We start from the raw sequence: 24,189 nt of genomic DNA, 5'->3' as shown, positions 1-24,189 counted from the left end.
GAAATTTAGGAGCACAACACTTTTGATATGGTAAGTTTATGTAGGAAAGTTTTTAAAAAATATATTATGTGATGTAGTGTATCAACAAGATTGACAGAAAAAACAAGAATTATCACAATCAGGAGAGGAAAATATGCACATCCCTCGGCTGGTGGTGGTTTGAGGAATACAATAAATACTGTCTGCTCCACCTTTGTTGAGCTTAGAAGCTAAATACTACAAAATTAATCAATTTATCTATCACATGAAAACATACAAGATGAGATTCCTCTGTTAATCAAATCATTAACACTCAACAAATGTCTTTAAATCCAGGTGTGAATGCTTTAAACGACTCATGAGGACAAAAATTAAAACTTAACAAAGCCCCAAAGACAGACATGTAGGCAATGGATACAGCAGAGGGCATGAATATATATTAAATGCTGCCTGTAGTTAAATACTACCCTCTAGTGGGCGTTCCAGAATTGCAGTTACATTGCTGGATGTCTCGTCATGACCCAACCGGAGGAAGCAGAGGCTGTATTTTATTAACTGAAAGAATGGACGGTTCTTTAAAGATTTCCTGAACTTCCTTCTTCTATTAGTCTCAGATGAGATCATTCAGATAATTCAGAACAAACAGAAATCAGAAATGTGATCACTGCTAAAGTTCATGAGCCAGTGTCTGATGTGAATTATCTGAATGCACTCACGCAAATGATGCTGTTCAGATGTTTGCTCAAAAAGCATACAATGTACACCACATGGCATCGAGTCTGACCTGCTCCAGGGCTGCCTGGAAATCGTGGCAGTGGCAGCACACTTTAAGAGCTTCATCGATCAGTCGACCGACAGAAAATTATTCAGCAACTATTTTGATGATCAAATATTGTTTCAGTAACTTTTGAAGCAAAAATGCTGAACATTCCTGGGTTCCAGCTTCTCAGATGCGATGGTGATGGGTGATTTTTCAAACTACTTAACATTTCATAGACTAGTGATGTAGCACTCGAGATCGGTGTTGGTCTTGGTCGAAGGTCTTGATCTCATCTCAGACTCAGGGTCTTATTACAAGACCGGTCAAGACCACAACTGCAGAGATATCCCTAAATTGCCTGTACAAAAAAGGAGTGTTAAAGACAGTTAGATTTATTTAATCTCCTTGTATTTGTTTATTCATAGAAAACAAAGGAAAATTCTCAACAATATAATTCACCTCTGCAATGCCCTCTGATTATTTTATCAAGATATTTCTCCTGCTACACTTAAGGCAATTAAAAAAGTGGATGAAGAGGAATCTTTACTTGTTTTCTGTGGTATTTCCGATCAATTTGAGGAGTGTGTATGGTTTGCATGTTCCACATTTTATCGCAAGTGTGTCATACAGTCTGAGACTTGCACTAGTCTGGTCTTGACCTGGTCTCAACCCCTCAAAGTCTTGTCCTGTCTCGGTCTTAATACACTCTGTTCTTGGTCATGACTTAGTCTCGTTTTGGGTGGTCTTGACTACAACACTGCTGTCACAGACTCAGCAATTCATCGATTATTCAAGGAAAAAAAATCCACAGATTAAATCGATAATGAGATCATCATTAGCTGCAGCCTGACACACCTGTACTCTCCTTATCTCCCACTTCTCACTTCACTGTTTTACTTCCACGCTCTGAGTTAAACTACTGTCAGCTGAATGACATACGCCACCCAATCCCCATGGCCTGCTCTTAGCATTCTCCTCCTTGGTCACGTCCAATTAGCTATCCCCTAAACACTCTTTCTCATTAGGCCAGCCATAATCCACTCATCGTGCCTTGATTTGGCGAATAAATCACACAGAGTTTTTTCAGACTATTTTCCCTCCCTTGCTCCGCCACTGCTGCTGTCTTTTTAAGCTCCGTCTCTCCCACAGCCTCGTTAACCCTGTCCAGAGTTTCTACGGTGACAATCTACGCCGGGCCTCCTCATTGGACATGGCAGCCGGCAATTTGCATGCCAGACTATTTCTCTTCATCATTGGGCCTCTTTCTCGCTCTCTCTCGTTCTGCCTCTCCCTCTCTCTATGCTAGAAGAATAGAGAATAACTCAGCAACTGACGGCAGACGGCATGCACGTCCTTGTCCTACAAGGTTACGAATCCATTTCATCTGTGCAAGAGGGGAGTGAATTAAAATAAATGATGGCCGGACATTTATTGCATTCTGGGGGTGAAGGAGGGATTGGGGAGGAGAGGCACAAGTTGCGGAGTGAGACTGGTGTCTCATACTGAGCCAGACTGGCAGACAGTTTGATATTGACTGGCATACAGCGCTGGCACAAAGAGTCAAGACAATATGAAGATGGTAGAATTATCTGCCACAGAGCTGAGTTTGAATCGGTTTGTCTCTGAGCCGAGCATACTTCAGTCTGAACTGTTGCTCTGTGATCATCCAACTCATCACATGTCAGTGTTTCCAGCATTGCACGCATACGTTAGTAGTCAGTGCTGGGACGAGTCCAAGCTGACCGGTGCTGCACAATCCAACACACTCCGTGAGAGCCAAATTCATGTTTTACACTTGAATATTATTCATATGTTGATATTTTCATTATATTTGTACTTTAATATGATATAATAACAATTTGTGTGGTTACTGTGGTGATGCACTTAACATAAAATCAATAGCAGTTTTATGACCCTGTTGTAGAAACTGTTGTAGAGTTATCGGATACATATTAAAAAGACATCATTTTCTACTGAAATGTTGTTTGTTTTTACAAAGTTTACTTTGTATCAAGGGACAGTAGGGCTGCAACGGTATGATATTTTCATGGTATGGTAACTGTCTCAGTTTCACCGTATCACAATGTTAGGGTTACTGTTGGTTAAACAATCGTTTTATTACTAGAATTGAAACTTTAAACCATTTTGTTGATGGAAATGTGTGTAGAAAGTCTTAAAAAAATAACTAAAATAAAGGAGAGATTCAGTGTCCAGCTGCATTTTTGTCCCAGTATCGTAGATAATCAAATGTTTTATATCTTTTATGTGTCTTTTATATCGCGGTATACCTTGAAACTGGTATATCGCTGTAACTCTAAGGGACAGTGAATTAATAAACCATCTTTTGCTTTGAGTCGATGTGAGCTGAAACCCATCTCAGCTTAAGGTTTATGTCACTTGCTACAAAGTTTTGGATCCCACAAAATCAGTGAATATGACAATTCTGATGTAGAATCAATTATAAATTAGACTTCCTCGGTTTATTTTAAATATGAAAGGCAAAAATGAATTCTATATCAGGGTTTCTTCACTGTGAAGCTTGATCAATGAGGTCTGTGTAAATCACAAGCTTCAGTAAGATACCATATTATAGTGATAGACTTTTGATCAAAATATTGCTAGTAGCAAGCAAGAAAGCTCTCACTAGAAAGAAGGGTAAAGAAACACCACCAACGAAGAGCCAATGGCAATAATTGTGGAAGACATCTTTAAAATGGAGAGACGGACACTCATACTGAGAAAACAAGAAGCACAACTAGAAAGGGACTCTATACAAGACTCAAAAAGACGACACCAGACTGGAATAATAATCAATAGATACATTAATCCTTAAGGCTGTAAAAATGTGTATTTGCGCAAGCAGTTTTTGCTTTTTTAGCTCTTATTATTTTTCAATTATTATCTTATTAAGCTGTTGTTACTGACAAGTCAATGTCACAGAATTGTTTTAATAAAGATTTAAGTGGACAAAAAACATACAATATTATATCAATTCAACTAAGGCTCCAACTAATAATTTTTTATATTGTCAGTTAATCTGTTGACTATTTTCTCAATTATTTGATCAGTTGTGTGGTCTGTAACATGTGAGAAAATGGTGAAAAATGTCGATCAGTGTGTCTCAATACTCAATATGACGTCCACAGCTCAAAGATAGTCAGTTTACCGTCATAGAAGAGTCAAGAAACCAGGAAATAGTCACATTTAAGAAGCTGGAATCAGAGAATTTAAACTTTTTTTTTCTTAAAAAATTTACTCAAACTGATCAATCTATTAACAAAATAGTAGTGGACTAATTAAATAGCTGACAACTTATCCATTAATCGATAACTTGTTGCACTTCCATGGTCAACAGTATGATTTATACTGATATAACAAAGTCTGCCATGATACAATTTTGATTTGATTCAATTCCGAGGCCTGTGATCACTATGAGATGAAATCAGCAAATATCCTCTTTGTCTTTCTCTTGGCTTCTCCATTTTCTGCCTGGTGCTATGATGCTAGCACTGTTTAAATGTGACAGGTACAAGGTGCGCTTGGATGTAAATGTTGACACAGATGTACCGTGTGAGTTTCAAAATAAAGGTGAATCTTAAAGATGATAATATATAATCAATGTCTTCACTTTGCATCAATGATATTGGAATCGATATATTGATCCAGACAAGTATAATACTTATTATTGTGTCAGTGGTGATAATTCTGGTGCACAAATGGACTACAATAGCCAACAAGTATATGCCTGCATCAACGCACTTTCTGTTATCGATTCCCCACATGCCCATCAGCTTTTGTCCTGCCTCTGTTTTTATCTTGATCAGCTTTATATGATGTCTAAACCTTCACATGATGACTTCTGCATTTAATCTATAGATGGGTTGTTCTTATTTTAAGCCACTGTTGAACAGCCAGTACTATTTATATAGGGATGTCTTCAGTCTGTTTTGTCCACATTTAGACTGTTACATAGTTTATAACATTTCTAACCTTGGAATAACTGCTGTCATTTAACATTCAGCACCGTGATGTTGTAAAAGGACAGGGATAGTGTTTATAGATGTCACTGGAGAACCACTGTGCATCACTCCAAACTGCTCCTTGTTTCCGTCTGCGTGTTCCAGAAATACATCCTTGGACCCAAAGGATCCCTCGCTAAGTGACTTTTTTTCCTGTTGACCACAAAAGCTATCAATATGTCTGCCTCTTGACACTGCCCTATCTCTCTCTGGACACGCAGGCCGGACTCTGAATGCTGACTACTGCTCGCTGCACAACTCTCCTGGACCTCTTCCAGGACACTCCATTGTAATACAGTTATTTTTAGACAAGCCGACGCAAATAAATATTTATAGTTGTTTGCAGGTCAGGGGTCTCAATGAACCGCGGGGTGGATGGCAGTGAATAAACTACAGTATGTAACTATGTAAGCATGAATATGGGTTCAATACAGCCGGGCAGGCATAAACTGAAAGGGGATATTTAAAGGTGCAGTTTACCCCCAAATCAAAAATACACACTGTCCTTCTTACCTATCAATCTAGATTGTTTTGGTCTTGAGTTGCCAAGTGCTGGAGATATCTGCTGTAGAGATGTCTGCCTTCTCTCCAGTATAATGGAACTAGATGGCACTTGGCTTATGGTGCTCAAAATAAAAAATACATTTGAAAAACTCAACAGCAATGAAGCAGTTTCATGAAGGAACTATTTAGCCGCCAACTGCATCACTGTGCAGAAGGAAGCGTGCATCTACTGCTAGCTCACCTAGCACCACTGAGCTAGTTATCGTCAGAGCTCAGCTGAGGAGGACGCCATTATGGTTACATCTTACGCTGTCACGAGCATGAGCCTCTCGTTTATGAGTAGATGCACCCTTCCTTCTGTGCAGTGATACCAGACCTCCAGGAGAGCAGCTCAGCCTTACTTCCGATTTTTCCCAGAGGCCACTTGCGGTATTGCAACAACAAAAAAATCCCCTGTAGCCCAAAAAGCATTTTCCCCATTTTAAAACAGACGTCTGTAAAACTGTTCACAGGACACCTCGAATTGCAAAAAAGGTCAGTTATCCATCCATTTTCATGCGCTTATCCGGGGTCGGGTCGCTGGGGCAACAGGCAAAGCAAAGTACCCAGATGTCTCTCTCCAGCAACGCTTTCCACCTCATCCTAGGGGAATCCAAGGCGTTCCGAGGCCAGATGAGATATCCAGCATCTTCTGGATCTGCCCCGGGGCCTTCTACTAGTGGGACGTGCCCAGAACACATCTAACAGGAAGCGTCCAGGAGGCATCCTGATCAGATGCCCGAACCACCTCAACTGACCCCTTTCCACATGAAGGAGCAGCGGCTCTACTCCTGCTGTCTGAGCTCCAGTTATGATTCTTTGTATTTTGAATTTCACTCCCCTTGATGAGCATCAGCATCATGTACCACGGCTGCCCTCCAGCCTCCTCGGAGGGGCGGAACCAAGCCTGAACTCTCGCCTGTGGTTGTTTTCCCCTGTACAGCTGGGACCCTGCCATCCAGAGTCAATGTTACCTGTAGACAAAGCTCAAGCTCTGCTCTGTAGTTTAGTAGAAAGAAAATAGTTCCTACATGAAACTGCTCACAACAAAGTAAACAACAGTACAGATGAGTGGACTCATATATATATTTGATTTGGGGGTGAACTGTCCCTTTAAGGCTTGGCACTTGCTCATTCTTGACAACAGAAATAAAAAAAAACTATAATCTCTGGAGCAAAATTGAGGTTGAGATCATATCTATCAATACTAACACTGGTTAGGCTTTCAAACTTAAGTGGAGAGCTTCTTGGTGCCTGATGGGGTTATTCACTGCAATGTGGTGTTAGATTTTTACTCACACTTTCCCTGAATGCAGCGTTCTCATTTTCCCTGACATCTGGATGCCTGCGATAATAGCCCTGGCGCTGATCACTTTTACATTAAACTTCGGTATGAATGGAGATGTGTGTCACTGGAAATTATTACACTTGTCACTTCACTCCACTTCCTATCAAATTTATACTTTGGAGAGGATATTTCTATGCAAAGGGACCAGAGTGACCTAGACAAAGCCTTGGCTCGGGTGATGAAGGAGTAGCACAAGAAGGGAAAATTTAAGTTCAAGGAAGAAGTGCTGAAGAAGCCAAAATGGTGATTGAATGGTAACATTTTCCTGTGGTCTCCTCCCCCCGACCAGAATTTGGACAGACTATGGGGGAATATTGTGTTTCTGTCATTGTTCGTCTAGCATAACTCAGAGTCTAAATATAGGTCATGCAAGAGAGGAATGGGCCACACATGCAAGCGTACACGCACGGAAACACACACACATACAAAACACAGTGAGTGAGTCACTGTGTGCTTTTACTTCGTAGTTATGTTTCTATTTCTGATCCTTCTACCTTTAAAAATAATTCAGATGGTTCAGATAAACTCACTTAAAGGGACAGTTCACCCAAAAATCAAAACTACACATTTTCCCTCTTACCTGTAATGCTGTTCTTCAATCTAGATGGTTTTGGTGTGAGCTGCTAAGTGTTAGAGATATTGGCCGTATAGATGTCTGCCTTCTCTCAAATATAATGGAGCTCAAGAAATCATCAATCGATCTTCTATTAATGACCACACAGCCCAGATCGGTGGAATTTTCTTTCAGTACAGTATTGTGTGTAAGCTCAATACAGCATAGACAGAAATCAACATCACATTACATTAGTCACACAAAACCACAATATGCAGGATTGACATGAGAGTTAAAGTGAAATACGACTGTCAGGGTTAGTGAGGTGTTCAGAGGCCTTATTGCAGTGGGTGAAAAGCTGTTTTTAAATGGGATGATTTGGTGCCAGGGACCTACGTATGGCGCATCCTAGAGGACATCAGCTGGATGAGGTGGTGTGGAGAGTGAGAGGGCTCAGAGATGATTTTATTTTGCTCTGTTGATTGTGCATTTGTGATATAATGATTCAAATAATGGGAGGAGGTAGCCAATAATTTGCAGTTTTTCACATGTGTGTGACAACCTGTGCTGCCATATAAAGCTGTTACAGATGAGATGAGTATGCGCTCGATGATGGTTGTGTAAAACTGAAAGACGAGGCTTTGTTTAACTTTAATGTGGTCTGTGTTGATGCTCCTACACATAACACAGACAGAAGTGCAAGACACAGAAGCAGTGCTTGTACTGGGGCAAACCATACGGCGCCCACCTTCTGTTGCACTAATCCCATTAACACTTGGCTTTTCGTGCTCATAGTGCCAAAAATGAAAAAGCTCAACGGCAATGTCTCTTTCCAAAATCATGACTCTGTTACTCGAGATAATCCACAGACCTTATTGTGAGCAGTTTCATGTAAGAACTATTTTCTTTCTACCGAACTACACCTGCCAACTCCATCACTGCTCAGAAGGAAGCGTGCATCTACTCATGAATGAAATGCTCATCATCGTGACAGCGAAAATGTAAACATTAATGGTGTCCTCAACTGCTGAGCTGTAACGTTAGCGAGCTCAGTGGTGCTAGGTGAGCTAGCAGTAGACGCACACTTCCCTCTGTGTAGTAATACAGTTGGCAGGTGCAGATCGAGAGAAAAAAGAATAGTTCCCACATGAAACTGCTCACAACAAGGTCTGTGGATTATCTTGAGTAACCAGGTCATGATTTCTGGAAAGAGACATTGCTGTCGAGTTTTTCAAGTGTATTTTCTTTTTTTGGCCGCTCTAAGCACCACAAGCTGAGTGCCATCTAGTTCCACTATATTTGAAAGGAGGCTGATATCTCCAACACTCTGCAACTCACACTAAACAATCTAGACTGATAAACAGCACTACAGGTAAGAGGAGACTTTTGATTCTGGGGTGAAGTGTCCCTTTAACATGCCCTTAAAATGGATAATCAGTGCACTAACTATACTTTTTCTATTATAGTTATGTTTTACAGTTATTTGATTATTACACATACTGAAAAGTTACACAGAAATACCAACTCAGTAGTACACTGCATTATCCCTGTACTCACCCACTTCCACACTGTGAACAGTTCAGAGTCTGTGTAAAACTATAAGGTATATAAAGTACAGACGATCTTCAGAGACAAATCAGTGTAAATACAATATGTAAAAAAAAAAAAAAAAGTCAGAGCCTACCGTGAACAGATGAAACTACTGATGCCAATCAATCTTCTGCAAAAATGTCCAGAAGTCGAGCGGTTCTGTTTCTTTCTCAGTTATTCATCATACGACTGACTGTCGTCAGAGTGCAAGCGGTCAGACAATACAGAGAATACAAAGAAGTCGATTTTAATTTCTGAAAGTGATGGTGTACACCTCCCTTTCTGGGACCACATGTACCCATAATGGATCAGATTCCGCCAGAACATTTTGTGCTTTCTCGATTTTCTGACTGTCTCGATAAAGAAAAAATAAATACATAATAATACGGTGGACTGCTCAATCTGCTTTTCAAGACCACATCAATATTTGCCATTGCAGCCAAACGGCTCACAACAATTAGCGATCTCTAATTTCAGCAGCACAAACAGAGGCACATTTTGACCTTCCTGCAGACCACCCGCCCAGGCGTCTGTCAGTCATGGCCGCACAAATAACCGAGCTACTCAAATACTTGTCATCATCCCTCATCAGCATCCTGATTGTTGAGGAGGAGAGATTAGTGGGAATGTCCACATACATCCAGCGGCCTCTGATATGACAGCAAGGGTTTATGGGACAGCAACGCTAGAGTCCCGCCTGCTTCACCTTGACCCCAGCGGCCCGCTTCCGCCGCCACCATTCCTCTCGTCTCAGGCTCTCCGGTCTGACCTCGTCATCCCGGGGCCTCTGGCCTCGCCTCTGACGGCTGAGTTATTACCATAATTACCCAGGAGGCATTGCAGGGAGCGGCCACATGGCAGAGGCTGCCCATGTTTAACAGAATATTTGGGTGTTTTATCGACTTTAACTCAGCCCCTGGGGCAGGCGAGAGGGGGCCTGGATGATAAGAAAACCACTCATGTGGGAAATGAAGAGGACCGTTTCACAGACGGAACCAAGAAGGGGATGAAATATACTGTTAATGCAGCAGTGGCCAGTGCACATATGTCATATATTCTCTAAGACAAGGTGTAAATATGCTCATATATTCAGCCGGTGTCGAGCAGAAGGACTTGGGTGGAGATGACTACCTTCTAAAAATAGCCCTTTGAACCCTCTATAATGAAAAAGTATTTGGATTGCTTTGTGTCAACATTAAATATTTCATGTCCCGAGGTGGAGTGAAGGTTTGCACAGCAGGGATCTTCTGAATCGACAGACTGAAAGGGTTCAGGTTTGGGGAAATTTTACTACTTTTTTTTTTCAACATATTCAGCGTCAGACCAACTTACAGAGACTTTCCATGTCTGTGTAAATTTGCTCATTTGAATTCATCGAAGCCTATGGGATCAAACAGCAACTCCTCTTAAAAACAGCAGTTCAACATACATTCAAACTGAGCACAAGGTCATAAAAATGTATCTAGGAAAGACAATAAAATTTACCTTAAACTGAACTATTCGTTAAAGTCCCTCCCCAGACACGTTTTAAAGTATGTAATATTTATACTAATATTTTATTTAACATGGTTTTCCACACATAATAGTTTAAACAACTCTGGACTGGAAGCAGATCTACTCTTACTCCCTCATTGTGAAATTTTCTCAAGGTAAGTTTCGCTTTCTGCTTTCTCCAGCGCCCCTAATGCTTTGTTGACCAGTGAAAGAGTAGTGTGCATTTACATGGGATTGTCCAATTGCCCAGAGCAAGTAAAATACCACGTTGAGATAGTAAATCTCTCAACTCTTAACTCTTAACACATTGTTTTTCTCTGGAAGTCACAAGAGGGTGAGCCATCTCACTTCCCTCTCGTCTGTTGAGAGCTTGCACATGTACAGTACTGATTGGGTACTCGATGAAAATGGCGGCGAGTAAAGATGATATTTATGAGCTGAACTGCCAAGTGAACACTTCAATTAAACTGAAAAGTGGAGTTTAGTTTGGAGGTGTTATAGGATGTGAGTGAAACTAACTATGTTTTGCCAAGTTTGCCACAAGTTTAAGAGCAAGGCAGATAGAACTGGGTCGTTTTTCAAGACAAATTAACTTTAGTCTTCGCTGTTATGGACTGAAATTGTATAGTATCCTTTTAGTCATCTGACCACTCAAAGTGCTTTTTACACTACAAGTCACATTCACACATTCACACACAGAAGGCTGAGACTACCATACAAGGTGCCACCTGCTACCCAGTTAGACATTCACACACACTCACACACTGATGGAAAAGCCATCGGGGGTAATTTGGGGTTCAGTATCTTGCCCAAGGATACTTAGACATGCGGACAGGAGGTGTAGGGGATCAAACCGCCTATCTCCCAATTGGTGGATGACCTGCTCTGCCTTTGAGCAGGTTATTTGATAATAAATAAAACAATTTGTATTGACCAAGTAAAATTTGACTTTGGGCAAGTAGATTACTGACACACTTGACGGACTGGGCATTAATGACATTAATGTGGACCCCTGATGATTTTTGTTAGCTTGTAGGCTAACAGGCAGTGGCTAAGAACAGGTATGACACCATGTTAGTGTCTGTGAAACACACAACAATATCTTCTATGATGGGGTTTTTGGTAGATAGTAGCCGGATGCTCCAGGGTCCTCTGTACAATCAAAAACTGCTCACTCTACCATGTTTGCTGTCAAAACTTTCACTAGGCTGATGCAAACTCATGCTCTCCAAGATGTCCACTCTACGTTGGAGGTTTCAGATTTCTGTCCTGGTGTTGCGTCGAGGTCAGTTCCCACGTCAATATGTGTTTCCTGTATAAGACAGCTACTGGCTTTTGTATTAGTTCCTAGATGTACCTAATCTAGCTTGCCAGGGGTACATTTGAATTTAGGAAAATGCACAGACGTCACCCCCTTCAGTAGAGAAATGTGTAATCCCTTCTCTAGTGACAATCTTTGCACAGACAGAAATCAGTCTGGTCAAGGTCAGATATTTTAGGGGACATAAACAGAACAAAAACACATTTTTGAGTGGACGTGGACTTTTATGAAAAATGTTTTCTTCCTGCTACAACTGCAAATTTAAACACATTTTGAAAGCCAGGTGGATGTTATCTCCAAAACTAACAGTTTCAGCTATATGTAGAATTTTGAAGAAAGCTCTTTATAATCCATGTCTATACTTTCATGTCTACCAAGCCAGGAGGCCATGCATATTCATACAGCTGGAGTGAAAAGTAGAGCCCAGCCTGCCATACACAGGGCACAGAGGCCATTGGCCTCAGGCCAACAACGCACACAGAGACAAAGGTTGTGTATAGTAAGCACACACTTCTATTAGTTTCTGTATTTACACTTAAAAGCTCCGGCAAACCCACACAGAGAAATATAGAAACACACACACATTCACACACTCCCTCACCTGCTTGGAAAGGTCAACGCATTAGCATTCCAATACATACAATATTCAGACTTTCCTGGTCTTATATAGCTACCCATCAAACATGTCCAAGATGGCACTTAGCCGTGTGTGCCCGTGTCTTATTATGCAGACCCATCTGTGTGGGTTCAAAGGTCATGGCCGGGCCTGGCAGGGGCTACAGGTGAGCAGATGAGAACAGTAGGGGCTCGGTTTAATTTAGCTAAGCACTACAGGATGCAGTGCGCCCCTGTATCTGGGAAGGACAAGTTGAACTTTTCACACTGCGCCTCAGACTCATCGTTTCAATGGGTGGAAAGTCGAGGAAAAATGAGTAATAGAGTCAAGTAAAAAAAAGCTTTTGACAGGGAATCTGTTTCTTTGTGGCTGAGTTGTTTTTTTTTTTATTTTGTGTGAGACTTGTTCAAACAAAGACAGACAAGCACATAAACACACATACACACAGGGCTCTGTCACCAAGTCTGTGTTTTTACCTCCCTTTCTTTCTCTTTCTCCCTCTGACACACATCCAAGCACACAATACACACAGACATATTGAAAGAAGATGACTGTCAGCAGTGTAATCGTGTGTGTGTGCGTGTGTGTGTGTGTGTGTGTGTGTAATGGTGTGAGGGTGTGAGGGTGTGAGGGAGAAAATCCCTAATCTGGCATGGGCCAGCTTCCTGTCTAGACTCTGCATGAGGAGGCCAGCACTAACCTGGCCAGTGCTGTGAGTGTGTATGTGTATGTGTGTGAGTCCATACATGCACATTACCATTGTGTCTGTGTGCATGCTACTAATTTATGTGTGAGCACAGACCTACATTATGTCTGTGTCTTAGTTGCACACTATCATTGTACTCGTCCAAACCAGAAAACAGACATTAACCTCTGGCCTTCCGTATCTACTCTCCAATGCTTGTTTTGAAACTGGACACTTTCCAGTAAAAGCTCCTTTTTGTTTTCTGTTATTTTGACACTTTCTCTGCCACGCGTGCCAACGCTGCCGCGATTCCAAAAGCCAATTTCCTCATTATCCAACTTGCACTTACGGGAATAGAGAGGTGGGGGTGTGGAGGGTTAAAGTTGGAGGGAAATGGAAAAAGGCCTGATGTGGTTTTCACTGAAATTCCACACAAAGAGCGAGGATGAGCTAGAGAGGGACTGAAAGGCTCTAGTTCTCCTTCCTTATTCTCTGCCCTTATGAAACACAGCTGATCAGTTGAACAACAGGAAATATAGTAGTGACAGCTGTATATATATTTGCCCCCGCAGCATAAAAACAACACTAAAAAAGAAAAAGTTGCTGAAAAAGAATCCCTCACAGTTTGGTAACACGACCAAACTGAGCTGAATCATAACTGGAACCGCTGACAGCCTCTCGCCATCAATCATGTACACAAACCCTGCCATTAGTAATCACAACAAACACCACTGAGCACAGCAACTTTCTTCTGTCCTACTCACGCTGAGTGCTAATCAAAAAATGCTAAGTGTGTTTAGCCTTAGCTCTGACAGTATTTGTCTGGAGTGTGAATCAACATCATGGACGTTCGCTATTTCATATTCATGCAGAGGCCCAATGACACCTCGTCCTCTGCTTTCTAAAAGGCCTTAACTCAGCAGATCACCACCCCCGTAGACCCAGATGTAAAGTGAACAGTCTTCACCTCTGTGACATCAGACCGCCACAATATGCCGTCTTATGGGAGCAAGCCGTCACGGAGGCCTGCCAAAGACCACGGCCAAGACCACAGCGGCCAAAAGAGCCAAGAGGAACAAATGACAAAGTGATTTTTAGGAGGAAAAAGAAACAACTATATGCAAGTATTTGTAGCGTTCTTTGAAAACTCAAACAATATTTTCATTTTTAAAATAATTAAATGACTTATTATAGGCTAATGTCAAGGGGTCTAAGGTTGTGATGAGAATTATCTTGTCGCTCTACAGAGCTTTTTAGCTTTTAGATCATGTCTTTGTTTTACATCCAACACATTAACTGCAGTGCAAATTTTTGTCATTTTCCTCCCATCGACCCCGTTTTTTTGCAAACAACCTCTGATTAACGCAGCATCAAAGAGTAGACCGAATATTAGCAACTAGCTGGTGAAGAAAGTCAAACTAGCATGCTAAGACTCAGATATTTCTCTCAAGGGTTGAGGGAAACCAAAAGAGATGTAAAATAAAGGTAAATATTGTACTTACATTTCATTAGGTCGCCAGAAACATGACTCCAGTGGGATGTCAATGTCCCTCCATGTCTCCTGCGAGCCAGCACTTGTTTCCTAACAGGTTGGCCATGGCCTCTCTCAGCTAGTTTGAAGGTCCTCTGCCCCCTAGTGGACAAAAAATTAAATTGATTAGTCAAAAATGTAAAATAAATGAAATTATTAATAAAACTCACTTTACGATCTGCAGGCTAGGGTGCTGAGTGGCCTGCCGACCATTTTAAGTTATAATAAAAAACTGATTTGCGCTGGGAACTGCTCTTTGTACTTTTAATGTATATAAGGTGTTATTCATACATTCATGTTCTGTAACTGCTCATCCTGGTACAGGGTTGCGAATGTGCTGGAGCTTATCCCAGCTGTCACAGGAAAAGAGGCGGGTACACAGGTCATATAAAAGTGCCAGAGTACATAAAAAACATGAAAATAGAGCTAGTTTATATTTTTAAAAAAGTACCAGAGAAGAAACCCCTGGACAGAGCTCTAGGCTAATTATGTGTATATGAATTACGTAAGGGATAATGTATAATGAGCCGGTGAATACTGGGAAAATAACTCCCGACAGGGGAATAGAACCCCGACGCGCAGCGGATGGGTTTCATTCCCCTGAAGGGAGTTATTTTCACAGTATTCACCGGCTCATTATACATTATCCCGCTTATTACACGGCTAATTATCAGTTAAATAAATAATGTTGTCTGCCTCTGCGAAGTGCATTAAAACCGACCGGATTCGACAACTTTTGGTGAAAGTTTTGTACTCACCCAGACTTAGTGGACTGAACCGAGGCATAAAACTCGCGTAAAATGTCATTAAGCATGACTGCCGAGTGTGTATTCAAATCCGTCTTCTGTTGTTTTTGGCAGAGAAAGTCCGTAGGTATTCTTTTTCTTCAGCGGCATCCGTTAAAATCAGCCACTTCTGTTTGTTTTTTCCCTTGGAAGTTGTTTGACAGCTGCAGTGTTGCAGGGCAGCATCCCTAGCAACGCTGGGCTACATAGCAACTGTGTGTAATGACCATTGCTACTAGCAGCGGTCATTACACAGTAATATCAGACCACAGAATGCAGCTACTGACCAATCAGAATACAGCATTTAATAGAGCCGTGTAATAATAATGTTTATTAACTGGACCCTGACCTCCTTTCATTTTGCAAAAGTGACCGCTAGTCAAAGCAAGTTGAGTATCCCTGATTCAGCTGAAGCTTTTATGAAGAGAGACTTAAACTAAGAGCATTAAAGGAGCTCTATATGATATTAAGAGTGTATTTATGTTTCAGAGGTTGTCTGCACATGGCTCTCAACGTGTCGGTGGCTGATCCGGTGGCTACAAGCTAAAGGTGCTAACAACACTAGCAGTGTTAACAATGGCACCAGTGCTGACAAAGGTAACAGTGTTAACCAGTACAATGCTGTACCAATATTAGCAGTAACCGCTGTATGAGCACACTGCAGAGAGGCGGCAATGAGGTAGCCAGCGAGATAAACACATCTTGTTATAGCTTCAGGTTGTAGTTGTATTGTTGTTGCTGTTGTTATTGTTGCGATGACTTGATATTGTGTTGCCTTGCTTTTGTTATTGCTGATGCCATTGTGTCATGAATATGTTCTATTTTTTTTATAATCGGGTTTTTTATATAAAAGTGTTTTTTAGCAGAGAAATTATTCTCCTTTTCCTGCCCAGGGATGATAGATGACAATTAGCTTATTGCTAACTCTGGTGCAGCTAAGTAGCTGTGCCCTGTCCCTGTTAAATAAATAAAATAAATAAACAGATTACAACACACACAAAGGGAGCATGACTCTGTGCTTAAGACCCCATCAACACTATATCTTTGCACAGCAAACAGTTGTTTGTCATTGTATAAATGCTCTGGAAGTTGTACAGAGCTCCTTTAAATCTCGACAGGAACAAAAGTTAGATGTCTTTAAGTTCAAGTTCTTCTGTGCTGTGGCACAATTACTTAAAGCTCCAGTAGGCAACACTGTTTTGGTATAATTGAGTTAAAAATTTATAATATCCTCTAAGCATAATGTAAATCAAGCAGTCTGAGACAAACAATAGGTTTCTGCACCTTACCATGGCTCTGTGTTCAGTCTCTAAAGAATCAGTATCGTGCTGATGTGCATCAACCAATCAAAGGTCAGCTCAGACCACTGCGTTCCTATTGGCTGTTCTACTGGCAGAAGGGGAGAGCAAGTGGCAATGGCGAACAGTGCACCAGATAAAATAGCTATTCCAGCAGTGGCTACAACTGCCTACACGGCTAAACAACCCAAAAAAAGGAAGACAGAACTCGGTTCCCCGGAGCCCCGGAGGGAGGAGAAGGGTGAGGTGGGGCCGGGCCTGGCCGGAGGGCGCGAGGGTCGGCCGTGGGAGTGGAGCCGAGGGCTCTCGGCGAAGAGGGAGAACCGAGCCTCGGGGGTATGTGCGGGGCGGGCTGCTGCGCTGTGAGGGAGAGCCGAGGCTCGGGAGTATGTGCGGGTCCGCGAGGGAGGGATGGGGAGGGCTGCTGCGCAGTGAGGGAGAGCCGAGGCTCCCAGAGAGGGAGAAAAAGAACCAAGTAGGATAAAATACTCGCGTGCTCATCTGGTAGGAGGGGCTCAGGGTGGAGACAAATGAAACCTAACTCAAATGAGACTCAAAAATCAACTGTTTTCAGGCTTTCTACCTACTGCAGCTTTAAAGTGAGACTGTGTAACTTGTATGCAATGTTGCCAGAGGTGACAAAATGCTAAAACACAGTGCAACAGTGGCAAAAGTAGGTAGTCACAAAGCCAATAAACTGGCCAAGTATTGTCTATTAAAGAGCAATATCAAGCTAAAGTTTGCTAGCATTAGCTATTTGTCATACAAGACTAAGTAAAGCGGGTAAAGAATTGAAGATTACTTAAGTAATTTCTTCTTTTAAAAGTTAAATAGTCCTACTTTAGTGCTTTTTTCCCTTTTTAGATAAGAGGTCAGTAAGTACTAACATGTCTAACTGTAGTCTGAAAAGGTTGGTTTCCATCATGTAGTGACTCTACAGACTTCAGTGGGGAGTTCAGAAAAGTCAGAAAAGAGAGGAGCCTTGACTGAGACTAGCAACCACTGAGATAAGTCCATAAAATGAAGGGAAAGCCAATTGTCCAGAGGCACAGGAACATAATGGTCATGCCAGACTTGTGTAAGATTTGACTATAACTTTGAGGCAGGAAGGAGCACTCTGATTCACTTCCCTGTAGTGAACAGAAAACAAAGTCTTAGCCAGTCTAAAACAATCGCAGCCTGAAACACAACCTGAGCACACCTGTGAGTAGACCAACATCCAGATCCTTGCTCACTGTCCCAACATAACCACAACACACAGATACTGCCAAGTAATCATTTTACCATCGTACTTGTTCTCTGGAGGACTGAAGCAAGACGAAGACAGCACAACAACGACACAGTGACAGACAAGCTTTTGCTGACTCCACGTGATCTCACCTTAAGTCATCGTCTAGCCGGCGTGGTATTCCTTTCCTATGTACATGTATTAAGAAAGCCGATGACTAACACAGATGGTGGACGAATCAAATGAGTCATTTGAGTTGTATGGCCATGACATATACACATCATTGTCTCCGCTGGTGTGGGTTTAAGGGGTCTCCTGTTGGCATTCCTATCCAACTGACTCCCCAAGTATGACTCACAGACTTGTTACCCCCAGACGGAGCAGACTTTACTGTGCTGGCTTGTCAGTGTGCTGTTGTAGGGAAATCTGGCGGGATGCTACTTAGTATTTGGGGTTTGTCTGACTCTGTCTCGCCAGTCTTAACAGTCTGACTTTGTGTGTCCGGTCAGACGGTGAACTGTCTACTCTACGGGAACCACGATAAAATCTTAAACTGTTTTATGTTCTGTAAACACAACAGTCGCCTGATCGCCATGCTGCTAGAGGAGGTTAAGCGCTATGGTTGCAGTAACCACTCTGACAAGTACAGTCAGCAGGAATGTAACCTACATTACAGCGAAAAAGAAGACATATTCCTCCGCACTGCTACCAGCATGTGTTTTTGTTTTCATCCTCCGGTCTGTAGCTGCATTCCTTTCCTGTGTGTTGTACGAGACGGAGAGATTGCCGGAGAATGACTCACTAAAACCTGACCCAGCAGTGAGGTAATCACTGGAGGACGCTTGGAGTAAAAGTGAACTTTGATGGTGATGGCTGGGATCATGTCTAGGAATCCCCAGACGGTTTGGAATAGTACAACATGTGTGTGTATGGTGTGTGTGTGTGTGTGTGTGTGTGTGTGTGTGCGGGGATGACATAATTTCTGTGCACCAGTCCAGTCCATTAGATGGTGTGTGTGCATGGCCTGCTGATGAAGGCCCATAACCCATTACAGAGTCTCTCCACACAAACTTGATAAGACGAATGGAAATAGACGCTCAACACAAAAGTACAACTGCTAGTTGATCATTTTTAATTCTGCCTGGTTTTATTTTAACATGTCTGACACAACCAGAGGAGAAGAACCAAAGGATAAGAACTGTACAACAGTGTTGATTATGATGATGAGGATGATTAGGAATTTTCAAATACAGATTTTTTTAATTAATTCATTAATTTTGCAGATATAATATCTCAACTAAACGTGACATTTCAAAACTTTCTGGAGTTTTGAACGTAGGACACTTTCATTTAGCTTTATATATACACACTCCCTGCCATAAACGTCTGTATCAAGTGGGACACAGGGGACACATCCCCCTCGATATTTAGAAAATGGGCATTTGCAGAAACATGAAAGCAGAGGGCCTTTATTTTTTCCAAATTAAAAACATTTACACCATACGTTGATAAAGAAAAGAAACAAACTGGTGCATAAACACTCACCAGGATGCAGGAAATGAAATGTTCTGATTGATGACCTTTGCACCCCTTATTTTATATGTGTCACCCATAATATTGAAACTAAACCTATGCCCTTGCTCCCTGGTCACTTTATTAGGTACACCTGTCAGTCCAAGCAATCCACTTCCACTCTGGTGTAAGCAAAAACCTCACTAACAGTTGAACTCACACCTCTGACAGTGTCAATCAAATCTGAACACCTTGTCTTTGTAAAAGTAAAATCTATGGCTGAGCTGCTGTATTAGATTTCACAGGTGTCCCTTATCTGAGTGTACATTTCTATTTAACATGATCCTCTGAAAATGTATAAGATGTTGGGTCTCACTGCTCTCTCGTGTCCGCACACAGACACAGACAGCAGATATTGTTTGTTATGCAGCATCACCTGCTGGCTTAATGGAGAACTGCCAACATTATTGGAATTGCCAAATGATGACATAAAAATAGCAGCAACATATAAATCAGAGATATATGCTAATATTTTCAAGCGATGGCCCAACTTTGATGGCCTAAATGTAAACCTATATAAAAACAATACAGAAAAGGGACTTTAACTGAACTTAACAGCCTCCCTTACAGGTATACTAGGAAATATTATTGGTTGCTGATTGTTAATGTGCTCGAGAGCGAAAATTAAAGTAAAAGCCGACCTTAGATTCATTCCCATTTGGCATTTTGCCTCACTATATTTGCATTATTTCAGCGCTGTGTCTCTTGGATGCCTGCTGCTCACAGTCTGGCACCTGGTCACTATCTTTGTATAAAGCCCCAACGTCACCTGAGTGCTGTAGGGTACACGCCCATAAACACAGAAAATAAGAAGAAAATAAAGGCAGAGGGCAGAGTCTCTGCAGAAAAATACACACCACACACTTCCAGAGGGCCATAAGTGATGATTGAGGGATTACTTCTGTATGGGTCTATGTGACAGGGTCAGTTATACAGCAGTACTATGTGTGACAAGTCAGATGTACATTTGTGATATTAAGTATTATAATTCCACAAAATTTGTTTCAGTTGAAAGTTACTTGACATGCTTAGGGCCTCCATAGTCAATATGTGGAACGTCTGATACTCAGTTTCTGTACCCCTATGTTCACCTTTGGGGGTACCCCACCTATAAAGGGGTGTCTACCGTCTTGCTGTTGTGCTATGTGGGAGAGGGGCTCGAGTTTGTATGGTTGTGTTTGACGGAGGATTTTGTTTTTGCCACTTGCTGTCAGGAATAAATGGAGATCGCCTCTGAAGATATCCACGGTCTGGGCCTCGACATATCTACACAATGCAGACATCACTAGAGTCCACTGGTTACATATAGTGTTTTAGGAAAATCCTGCATAAAATACCTTTAACTGTGACACTTTGATAAATGAAAAGGTATAATTACTTAAATTGAAACCCGGGTTCTTCGTAAAAAATAAGGTACATATACATATCACATTCTTATAGTTTACAGTTGACATAGTCAGCAACACGTTCTGTTCACTGTTTTTATAGAATGTTAAACTAAAGGCGCAAATGAATCACAACCTTTATTGAAACAGGCAATCTCATTAAGACACATAGTCTCATTCTCAAGAGAGACCTGATAAAATTTGGTGGACACCTATATGGGGGATATGTGATGGTTACAGAGTTATGGCCTTGGTTAATGTAAAGCCCTGTACACAGAACAAGGAACCTCCTGAATGACATCAGAACAACCCAATGTTCTCTTTGCAGTGGAATGTAAACTTTAGTTTATATAAGCCGTGTAATTAAAAGGTATATTCACTGAAGTATGTCAGACAAACTGGGAAATTATTTACTAGAAGAAGACCATTCAAAAACCAAAGATCACAAAACAAAAGACAAGTGTTACCACACTTGGTAAGAGATAAAAAAAATCATGAATGACTTTGCATTGTGTCACAGTTTCCCTTAAAGGTCCAGTGTGTGTAGGATTTAATGGCAGAACTGAAACTTCTCCCATGTGCTAAGTGGGTAGGAGAACTACAACTGCCGAAATGAACAATATGAATAGCCCTATCTAGACCCATTTGGTTTGTCAGCTCTGGGCTACTGTAGAAACAACATGGCAGCCTCCACAGAAGATGACCTGCTCCATAAATAGGTGTAAACCGCTCTAAGACTTTCAGGAGATTAAACTAAGAAAAATATAGTTAGAAATATTTGATACCATTTCTGCCAATAGATGGCCCTAAATACTTCACACTGGACCTTTAACTTGTGAGATAAGCCATAATGCAATGATGCAACACAGTGGGTATGCAAGACTGTGGCTGAGGGATACCAGGGACCAGGGTGCTTGTCCCAAAATAGTTTCACAATGACTATGAAGACATCTCATTCCCTGCTCATTCTTGGATCGTGCAAAAAGCCCAAACATCCACTTTGGGTTTGGATCGCTCAAACATCACTGAGCCAAAGTTATGAATGAAGACATTTCAGCCAGAGGTTGGAGCGACGTTACGGGAAACCCAATTTCTGAAGACTAAACAGAAAAGCAACAATGTCCCTGTGGCAGAAGCACTAAAGACAACAGATACTGAGGAGCTTGTTGACTGACAAACAATGTAGAGCTTTTATAGTTTGCCTGCACAAAAGAGCTTTACTGCAACTGATATTTAGAGTATGTGGGGCAACAAAACGCTGAATCAAGCCTATTTTAATGCAACCGTCAATGACGTTACGACGAACTTGACATTACTAAATTGCTCAAAAGAGAATCGAAAGGTCTAAAATACTCTCTACATCATGCACCATTCACAGATATGGTGATGTTCATAAAGACAGAGTGTCAGATGGTGCATGAGCATGTATGAAAGATTTATTTTCAAGTATCACAGTGAGATGAGGACCACATGACTTTGTTCTAACAAAAAATGTAAATATAAACCTCATATACATCTTCAACTCCAGCAAACAAGCAACACGTATCAAGAACGCTTGTATGTAGCACACACTGGCACCTGGGCACATGATTCAAAGCCAAATATTTACCAAGTTTGGACATTCTACGAAATAATTCTTGCTATGCAAACTGGTGGGCAAAAGCAACATAGTGAAATACCAGACCCCATGTTTGGGTACGGGGCCTCCAGTGGTTGAGTGAGCTTTGACCTAAAATAGGTCTGAGAATGTGGATATGCTCTATGAATAGAGATAAAACAGACTGTGGAAGGGAAAAAAATCAAAAAGATAAAATAACTGAGGGGCCTGCAAATAAACCTTCAGACATCAGAGCATAAAAATGAATTTTGTGTGGATGGTGGTTTGCTGAGGGCATGGGAAAATCTGCACCCACAGAGAAGAAACTCTGGTTCTTTTGAACAGTAATGCAATCATGTTGCCAGACAGTGTCTGAAAGGATTTCTGTAATTTGAGAGCTTGTCCTGTATTGTGTGGGTCTTTGTAAGAGGGCTCCAGCAGAAGACGAGCACACAAAGGACTTAACTGTGCACTATCAGAACTGATCTTTGTGGAATTTTTATGTGTGAAGCCTAAAAGCCCAGTTGATTGCCTTTCTTATGTTTGATACCACAGAGACAAAATAATTGTTTTAAAGGAACAGTGTGTAAGATTTAGGGGGGTGTAGGGGGATTCAATGGCATCTAGCAGTGATGATTATAGATTGCAAACAGCCGCAAACTTCTCCTGGTTAGAATTCCTTCCATGTTCATTGTTCAGGAGGTTTTTACCAGGAGCCGAATTATCCACAGAGGTCTCTTCCTCTCTAACACAAACGTACCAGGTGATTTAAACAGGTAAAAACACTGAATAAAGCAGTTTCACGTTACCAAACAGTGTTTCCCCTGCACCGTTTAGTACCTTGCAAACAGGCCGATTGCCCAGCACCTGCCAATAGGTGCTTACCCTATTTCTGAACTAGACATTCAGGAGGTTGTTTTATCGTGAGCTAAATTATCCGCAGAGGTATCATCCTCTCCGAAACAAACAGACCCAGTGATTTTAACTGGAATAAACACTGAATAAGGTTTCACATTAAAAAAATCTGTGTTTTTTGATGCTCTTGTCACAGAGGGGCTTCCAACTTTGGTGGCCGACATGAAAATGGCCCTATCTAAAGCCAGTATTTGGTTGTCCATTCTGGGACACTGTAGAAACATGGCGGTGCAACATGGCGGACTCCGTGGACGAGGACCGACTCCCTGTGTAGACATGAACAGCATCACACTGGGCACCTGGAAGAAGTTTCATTTGGTTACAATCAGCAGTCCTCACCGCTAGATGCCACTAAATCCACACTGCCCTTGAAAGTTTTTCAAATATTAAGTGGATTGTGATCTATTCAAAATATGTAAGGAAGAATTATTTTTTATTTGTTTGTCAATTTTAAAGGTCCAGTGTGTAAAATTTAAGGGGCTTTAGCGGCATCAAGTGCTGAGGACTGCAGATTGCAACCAGCTGAAACTTCTCCCGGTTAGAATTCCTTCAGTGTCCTTCACTGTCTTTCAATGCTTTTTTTTGGGTCATTTTGAGATACCTATTTACTTGTTCTAGCTTCTTTTATTGTCCAAATGCCATTTTAATGTTTATTAAAGGAAAAGTACGTAGGATTTAGTGGCATCTAGCAGTGATGTTTGCAGACTGCAACCAGGCGAAATTCCTCCAATGTGCCAAGAGTGAGCTCCCGGTTAGAATTTCCTTAGTGTTCATTGTTCAGGAACTTTTTATCAGGAGCCAAATTATCTGCAGAGGTCTCTTCCTCACCAACATAAAATGACCCACTGATTTAAACCTGTAAAAACATTATAGGCAGTTTCACATTTAAAAAAACACCCTGTCGTAACAGAGGGGCTTTCTGTAGAAACATGGCGGTGCAACATGGTGGACTCTGTGGACGACGACCTGC

The 24,189-nt window shown here is 41.5% G+C and overlaps 1 protein-coding gene across 3 annotated transcripts in view; it reads right to left on the bottom strand.

The window, feature by feature from the left end:
* esrrgb (estrogen-related receptor gamma b) overlaps positions 1-24,189 on the bottom strand; it is a 208,110-nt gene that overhangs the window by 90,634 nt on the left and 93,287 nt on the right. For all 3 annotated transcript variants that reach the window (XM_049589434.1, XM_049589435.1, XM_049589437.1), the window contains one exon: positions 14,411-14,541. In XM_049589434.1, the coding sequence (XP_049445391.1) occupies positions 14,411-14,412 (2 nt within the window). In that variant the 5' untranslated portion in view covers positions 14,413-14,541. The remainder of the gene's footprint in view (positions 1-14,410; positions 14,542-24,189) is intronic.

This window comes from Epinephelus fuscoguttatus, linkage group LG11 (genome assembly GCF_011397635.1).
Source record: "Epinephelus fuscoguttatus linkage group LG11, E.fuscoguttatus.final_Chr_v1".
NCBI lineage: Eukaryota > Metazoa > Chordata > Actinopteri > Perciformes > Serranidae > Epinephelus > Epinephelus fuscoguttatus.
This window is presented reverse-complemented; position numbering and strand designations above follow the sequence as displayed.